The following is an 8,061-nucleotide window of genomic DNA, read 5'->3' on the forward strand; positions in this document are numbered from 1 at the left end:
ATCATACACACACACACACACACACACACACACACACACACACACACACACACACACACACATTAGAGAGAGAGATAGAGAGAGAGAGAGAGAGAGAGAGAGAGAGAGAGAGAGAGAGAGAGAGAGAGAGAGAGAGAGAGAGAGAGAGAGAGAGAGAGAGAGAGAGAGAGAGAGAGAGAATAAATAGAATTAGACTGGAATAGCTCAATAACTGGAATAGTTATGTTCCTTCTCCTGAACAAATTATTAGAATATAAAAGGAAGCAGAAAAAAATGCACATTTGAAGTTTTGTTGTGCCAAATAAAATAGGCAAACCAGTTATTGTAGTGATTTTGCCTATAGCACATTCATCAGTCAAAGAATTACACAGTGTATATCAAACAGTTGTCTGTGGTCACTCACAGTTCTTAACAGTAAGTCACACATGCTGATGCAAGTCACATTTCTCTTGTGCATGTATTACAGTGTGGGTTTCTTTGAGGCTCCATTATGTGAACACAAATGTAAGTTTCAGCGGTATGTAACAACGGCTTTCGTTCACATCACTGTAAATTAGACTATAAAGGCCGCACTAAGGTGCTGCTCAAGTGTAAACTAATGCAACTGCAGGCTTGAAGAATGACCTGCACTGACCTACAGGAGTGATAGCTTCCACAGATGTACTCGACGCGTACCCCCATGTCACCTTCCACACGACAGGGTTCAGTCGTGAGTGACAGGTCTTTCGTCCAATAGCGGAAGTAAGACCGCGCCATAGTGGCCAATCAGAGATCATTTCCTCATCGCGGCCTGTTGTGCATCTCTGTGTGTATCTGTCCGCCACGGCCTCCCTTGCGTGGCCCTGGCTGGGAAGTAAAGAGGCGGAGAGGGAATGGTGTAGCAGGCAGGACGCTGTGATACCACCCCACGGGAATGTGAAACTGTAGGACCGAAATCACCCACGAGACACAGCTGCTGCTTGCCTCAATACCGTTTTGACCTGGTTTCTCATGGAAGCAGATGGATTCGTGAGGAGGCGTCGGATGACAGCGGAGACTACAGGCAGTGATCCCGGGGTTGCTGGTGCATCTGCCGGGGCAGAAGTACGATGGCTTGGGGGCAGATTCTGGGGAGTTTCGGAAAGTATCGTGGGGAGCCTGACACCCCGGATCGGAGGAGAAACGGAGCTACAGACTGTTGGTTTCACCCGTAGCGCGCAGGACGCACAGGCAGAGGACACTGAGCCAGACTATGAGGGGCTGCCGCAGGGAGCCTCCACCAGCACCCACATGTTGGCTGGAGCCGTGGCCGGGATCATGGAGCATTGCCTCATGTTCCCCATCGACTGTGTCAAGGTAGCGTTGCTCGGTGGCTAAACACGCCGACCCATGGGCACTGCACGTGCACGCTTAGCGCCTTGTCCCGGGTCTCCGTTGTGTACCTGCGTTCGCTGGTCGTGCTGCCAACGTGCTTGTTAGCATAGCTTACTAGCTTGCTCGCTAATCCCAACGCGCCGCAGTGCTGCCGAGCAAGAGGACAAGGTCAGAGGCTCCTTTTCCCGTTAGCTAACCCGGTAGCATGCTGGCACATGCTCAACAACACTGACGTTAGCTTCTGGCTCTGGGGACGACAACATGGAGCCCACTTGGGTCACTTTGCGTGAAAACTACCCCCCCACACACACATACACACACACACGCACACAAATCCGCTGCCACGGATGTAATAGTGCGTAGTTCATTAATGTGCATGTTGGAAGTTGGTTAACTATTTCAAGTGGCATTGTTCTGAGAGACCAAATCCACAGTCGCTGTTTACACGGATACGTGTAAGTTAGTAGTTTCTAGTCATTTAGCTCCACACACCGCCACTAATTACACTGTAGGTTTTGAGACCATTTGGCCTTTCAAGTCCAGCATCTGTTGCCACCTCGCCAAAACACTTTTTGGCTTGTTTTATGCACTGTGAATGTCTTTTGATCACCTTCACTGGGGGCAGTTCTTATCACGTGATCATCTTTGTGTGAGTTTCTTAGTTTTAAACTCAAACACAGCAGTTGAGGGATGACCTCTTGCGCCAGGAGGTCACTCGGCTACATGGGAGGCAGGAGTGAGCATTGTATAATAGTGAGATGAGGCAAGTGGTAATGAGCTTAATATAGTCAGCTGTCAGTGTTTAGCTTTACATGCATGCTTCATCAATATCTCCTCCACCTGTAGTCGAACTGTTGCTAGCTGTGCAGCCCTTGGACAAGGCCAATGTTTACAGAACCAGCTCATGTACACAGTTTTCTGCTCCACCGCAAGTGCATCTTAGCATAGTTCCCTCCAAGCAGTGGGTGAGTGGGGGCCTTGTGACTGAACTATATGTTGTTTACTGCTCACCATATGTGTACGTGCACACTGATGTAGAGAGAAAGATTATCAGAGATGCATCTGACATATTCTTTTATTTAGGTTTCCTATTTAGCTGTTTCCCCCTGCATCAAATACAGCCTTTTCCTCCTGAACGATAAGCCTCTCACTTAAGAGATTGTTGTGTAATTATAGTTTTAGAATAGGCTGTCATTCGCCCGTAATGTTTCCTAAATCCCAGTAATTGTTTGCGGATTTCAAAAAGCGTGTTGCATTTGTAGGTCTGCCAGAGGTTTACTGTACACCGCACTTATACGTGCGGTGTACAGTAAACAGTACACGTGAATTTCAAGTGTATTGAAATTTTCAATGAAAAAAACAAAGAAGTCGTCAGCACTTCCTCCATGTAGTGGGAGTTGTAGTGTTTCCATGAAGCACAAAGGTCATTGCTTTCTAGTTGTGCAAACATACCATCGGTAAACAAATCTGACCAACAGCCGTTACATGCAAGATGTCTATGCATGCATTTGTAGAGGGTACGAATTAATAAAGACGCCAGTATTTTTATAAAATGCTCTTTTCTTTACCATTATGGAACAAGACATGCATATGCATTGGCTCGCATCGCTGTTAGCTAATTCTCTTTGGGCCTTGCATTCCACAGCTGAAGTACAGATTGACATAAGGCCGCAGCTTTAATAGAGCACTCCATGCATGCACATACACAGTGGTGTAGAAGTTTGTTCATTCAGCTGGATGTTTGGTATTCTGAGATTGTGTCGCTGCCAGTTTCTCAGACACAGACACTCACCCAGTTTAACCCCAGGTAACGCTCTCTAAATGCCGAATAGCAGGGGACAAACAATGTTTTTATGACGCTATCATTAATCTCAGTGTGCATGTGTCTGTGTTAAGAGGAAGAGCGAAAGGTGTGCCTCAGGGTCAGTCGCAAAAGAGGCTTACAGGAAGTCAGCTTATGTCCCTTTGTGACCTTGGAGTTGTAACTTCATACTTCCTTCCATTCAATTATCCATGTACTCCACACACAATGTTGAATTTCCCTTATTTGACCTCTTATTCACACTATAATCTATTTAGGAGTCTTTACATTGCTGTGCTATTCTTTGCAATATTAGGAAGTCATATGGTAAGACTTAAATTATGCATTACAATATGTTTTAATATCAAATTCAGTGAACATATTCTTAAACTTAGTTCCTAGCTCTGGTGAATGGGAAGTGTTCCCAATCTTGACTTTGAACTTTACTACATTCTACCTTTTACTCTTTTCAGACGCGCATGCAGAGCCTCCAGCCCGACCCCGCAGCTCGCTACAGGAACGTGATGGATGCTCTACGCCGCATTATTGCCACAGAGGGAGTCTGGCGACCAATGAGAGGGCTGAATGCAACCGCAGTTGGGGCAGGACCTGCCCATGCCCTCTATTTTGCCTGCTATGAGAAACTCAAAAAGACTCTAAGTGATGTCATTCACCCAGGGGCTAACAGTCATTTGGCTAATGGTACCATAAAACATACATATACACATATTAACCAATGGCATGGACCGTAGATGTACAGATCATGTATGGCTAGCTTAGCTTTGGGAACCCTAATGTCAGGCACCATTATCGTGAGCTCTGTAAAGCTGGTGACTCATCCTAATCCGTGTATAGGGCAGACATGTCCTAACGAGTTCTACAAAACCCCGGCAGACCGTCAAATTTAATAGAGCCTTTTCTTAAACTTAGTTCTGAATGTCAACCATTTCCTTATTCCTTGTTCTCCCTACTGTCTCTCCCTCTTCCTTCTTTTCCAGTTCAGTGGGAGGCTGGGTAAGTCCTCTTTCTCCCATCTCATCTTCTCGCTCTCCTCTGTTGGTCCCGTCTTTAAAAGCTTTTATTGAAAAAAATAAAATAACGTATCTCTCAAAAAACAATATACTGCTTTGTCCACCAGGTGCCTCTCTTTGCTCAGGTTTGGCTACCTGATATCAGTCAGGCCTGTTCTCCAATTTACACCTGTCCAAACTAATGAATATGCACCAATTCTGCTGTGATATCTTCTTTTAAACATGACATCTGCAGCTTTTAGGAATAATACAGTAAAGGCTTCTCATTTCAATGCCTCTTTACTGCAGTGTAGTCTCTCGTTTCCTTCTGTATTCTCCATGATTACGTGACAACGTGTAGTCATTTCCGGTGTGTATTTGTTTTTAGGAACAGCTGGGTGTGCGGCCACTCTGCTTCACGATGCAGTCATGAACCCAACTGAAGGTAAGGGCAACATTTTAAAGTGCAGCTCCCTTTCACTTCAACCCCAGAATTACGACGGTTATTACAACATTTTCTTCCTCAAACCAAAAGTACATACAGACAGTGAACAGACAGTTTACTGGTGCCACGCCTGGGACAACCATCTTCACATGTTGACCTTGAGCCGGCAGTCTCACATACTGACTTTCACAGCTGCCTATAATCCACCTGCCCAAACATTTCAGTAGAAGGACACCGGTCAGAGTCCTGGTGTGCAGCTGTTAGATGGGGTGCAGCTGTCTGAGCAAATGCATTTAAAGTGACACACTACATGTTTGTGCTTTATGCAGTAATTTACAGGAGGCAGTAGCTCACTAATTTCTATCTTTTTCTTTTTTCTATCTTTGCCATCTTCGTTTTGCCAACTCTGGACACCCTTCTCCTCCATCTACACATGGACCCGTCTGTCCCTAGTTGTGAAGCAGCGCATGCAGATGTATAACTCGCCTTACCGAGGCGTTATTGACTGTGTACGCGCCGTGTGGCAGAAAGAAGGCCCTGCTGCATTCTACCGCAGCTACACCACACAGCTCACCATGAACGTGCCCTTCCAGGCGCTCCACTTCATGACCTATGAATATCTGCAGGAGCTGCTCAACCCCCACAGACAATACAATCCCTCATCCCACATGTTGTCCGGAGCTTTGGCTGGTGCCATCGCGGCTGCGACCACCACACCTCTGGATGTGTGCAAGACCCTGCTCAACACCCAGGAGTCTCTAGCCCTCAGCTCCCTGTCCTCCGGCCAAGGCCCCGGCCAGAGCCAAGGAGCCCACAGACACATCTCAGGCCTGGCCCACGCCTTCAGGACTGTTTACAGGCTGGGCGGCCTGAAGGGCTTCTTCAGGGGAGTCCAGGCGAGGATCATCTACCAGATGCCCTCCACAGCCATCAGCTGGTCGGTTTACGAGTTCTTCAAATATGGACTCACCAAGCACCAGCACAATAAGAGGAGAACGCACCACATGGAGGCTGAGATCTAGGTTTCTCCCTGGTTCAAGCTCCTCTAATATTTGTTCTGTCCTCCATGTGAGGAGAAGATTAAGTCAATACGCACATAGAATCTGACTAAAATCCGCCTCAGTTGTCCCATGCTTTTCAGACATATCAGATAAGAAATCCCTCTTCGAAGACTGTTTGAGTAGTTACATTTCTGCCAAGATAATTCAATACTGAGTAGTATTCTGTTGTTTCTCTCCTACAGTATTTTAGAAGTAGTTTATCTTTCAAGAGTTATTCTTTCAAGCTATTTTAGTGACCACTATATTTGTCCAATCTATGAACAAATGTCAAGAATGCATAAGTTTTGAGTTAGAAAGGTAGTCAGCAGAGGGCAGTAGTGTTACTTTATTCACTCGTAGATTCATATGCGTTGCTGTCCGAGGACCAGTCCCCCCCCGCTTTGAGTCTCCTGATCAGGACCCCTCTCTGGATTAATCAATAAACAGTCATTCTCCCAGTAATCAAAGACATCACTTACTCGTTTGGGCTACACACAGGCATTCCATCTTTTATGAAATGTATCTTTGATATGATCCAATTTAAAAATATTTAAGCCATTTAGAATCAAAAGCAAATTGACCCTGGGTGACAACATGTTGTTGCACACATTGATTTTCTGGCATGGATCAGTTTCCAGATACCTCTGTTGACGAGCAAGGAAACCCGTCTAACGTGTTAAAAGATAACACCAACTTTTATATCTTGATTAGTTGAACTGGGTAATTTGAAATTTAGTCCAGTAGTATTTGATGATTTAAATAATTAACTAAAAAGATTATTGACCAGATTTATAATGATGATAGTAGATGATAATTATCTTATTGGTCTCTCTTTCAAATTTCAAAAGATGGTTCCCTCTGATTTATTTGAAAACACAAATATTCAGTAGCTAATGAGTGTGTTTAATTTATTTTTAATGATTTTGATTCCTTTAATTGTATTTATTTCCAACAAATACATTGCTTTAATCTTTCCTTTAGCCCCACCCCCTCTCATTTGTGGGTGTAATCCACCCTTGGATCATCCAAATACACACCATTAATGCCTTGTGTACATGTTTGGCAGAACAAACCAGGGCAGCATTTAAACGGCCATTTCTGTGCATTAACTGAAGCTATCAGCCTGTTTTCAGCTTGTGAACTACTGACTTTCAATATCTGTGCTAGACAGCAAAGGTTGTGTTTATTGTACTGTGCCCAAAAAGAGTTCAGTATATCATGAGATATGTACCTGATGTGTGTATCTGTACTCGTACCCCCGTTGAATACACATAAATGGAAGCCGTCATTCTTATTGATTGATGTCTGATTGTTTCTGACACTGAATTGCACTTGTTGAATAAAGACTGTGCAGTGGGGCTCTACTCGCTGCTCATAAATGATGGGAGCCATGTTTTAAGTTCTTTGAGTGCTTCTGAATACTTTGCTATGGGAAGATGACTGAGACAAGTTTTGCCTATTCACAAGTCATTGCAGAAACAACAAGTCCATTTGGTCATAATCTGGGTGTGTATAAAAGTTCTTAAGTCTTTGTTTTTCTGGTGAATAGAAACCACCAGGGTGGATGTCCTATAAGCCACATCTGTACTGTCAGAAACACATGGCGAGTTTGTCAGTGTGTTCAGGTATTTATTTTCCGTTTGGGGCAGGTACAGTTGTTTAGTCTTGAACGCAGGTGCAGATTTCAACTTTGACCCTGAAGACTGAAAACACAACGTGAACTTGTGGACACATAGCCTGCATACAAACAGAAGAGTGAAGCTTTCAGCAAATGATGCATGATACATGTAACTTTGATAACCTTAGAAAGTATGAAATGGACTAAAAGATAGATTGGATTTTAAAAACTTCATTAATGTCTTAAAAGAAAGGAAATTCAAACCAAGATATATTCTCCTGTTCTGTCAAGACATCTGGAGCTAGCAGCCTTTTACATACCTTTAAGTAGAGGAGCTTTTAGGCTTTAAGTGTTCAGTGAGAATAAATAACAGGTGTTTGGTATCGGTATGTATATATTTGTGTTTGAGTCATACATTTTCTCTTACAAAAACTGTAAGGACTCTTAACTGTCGTGGCTATAAATTAATGATCCATGCAAAAAGAAAGGTTGATGAATGGGCATGTGCATGCAGACACAAACATGCATATCCATACCATCATTTGACCAGAGTCAATCCTATTGGAAAGTATCATCCTTATACTGCATTAATGTTTTCATCTTTGTACTATATTACTTGACATAACTGTACACAAGTGATGAGGTCTGGAAATAAAAATCCATTGCATATGACAGAGTTGGGCAACTGCGGCTGTGAAAAAAAATTAACTGACGATTGTTTTATGTATGGAAAATGTGTTTTCAAATTTAAAAACAATTACCTTCCCTTTAGGACGACACTAACACAAACATTA

The 8,061-nt window shown here is 43.7% G+C and overlaps 1 protein-coding gene across 1 annotated transcript; it reads left to right on the top strand.

Moving 5' to 3' along the window:
* Positions 1 to 790: 790 nt before the first annotated feature.
* Positions 791 to 7,036, top strand: slc25a28 (solute carrier family 25 member 28). The gene is made up of 4 exons (XM_068568362.1): positions 791 to 1,335; positions 3,628 to 3,856; positions 4,553 to 4,609; positions 5,063 to 7,036. The coding sequence occupies exons 1-4, from the start codon at positions 991 to 993 to the stop codon at positions 5,629 to 5,631; spliced, it is 1,200 nt and encodes a 399-aa protein (XP_068424463.1). The 5' UTR covers positions 791 to 990; the 3' UTR covers positions 5,632 to 7,036.
* Positions 7,037 to 8,061: the final 1,025 nt, after the last annotated feature.

The sequence above is a fragment of the Clinocottus analis genome, unplaced genomic scaffold, assembly GCF_023055335.1.
Source record: "Clinocottus analis isolate CAN_PGR_092001 unplaced genomic scaffold, fCliAna1.0.p SCAF_8, whole genome shotgun sequence".
Taxonomy (NCBI): Eukaryota; Metazoa; Chordata; class Actinopteri; order Perciformes; family Cottidae; genus Clinocottus; species Clinocottus analis.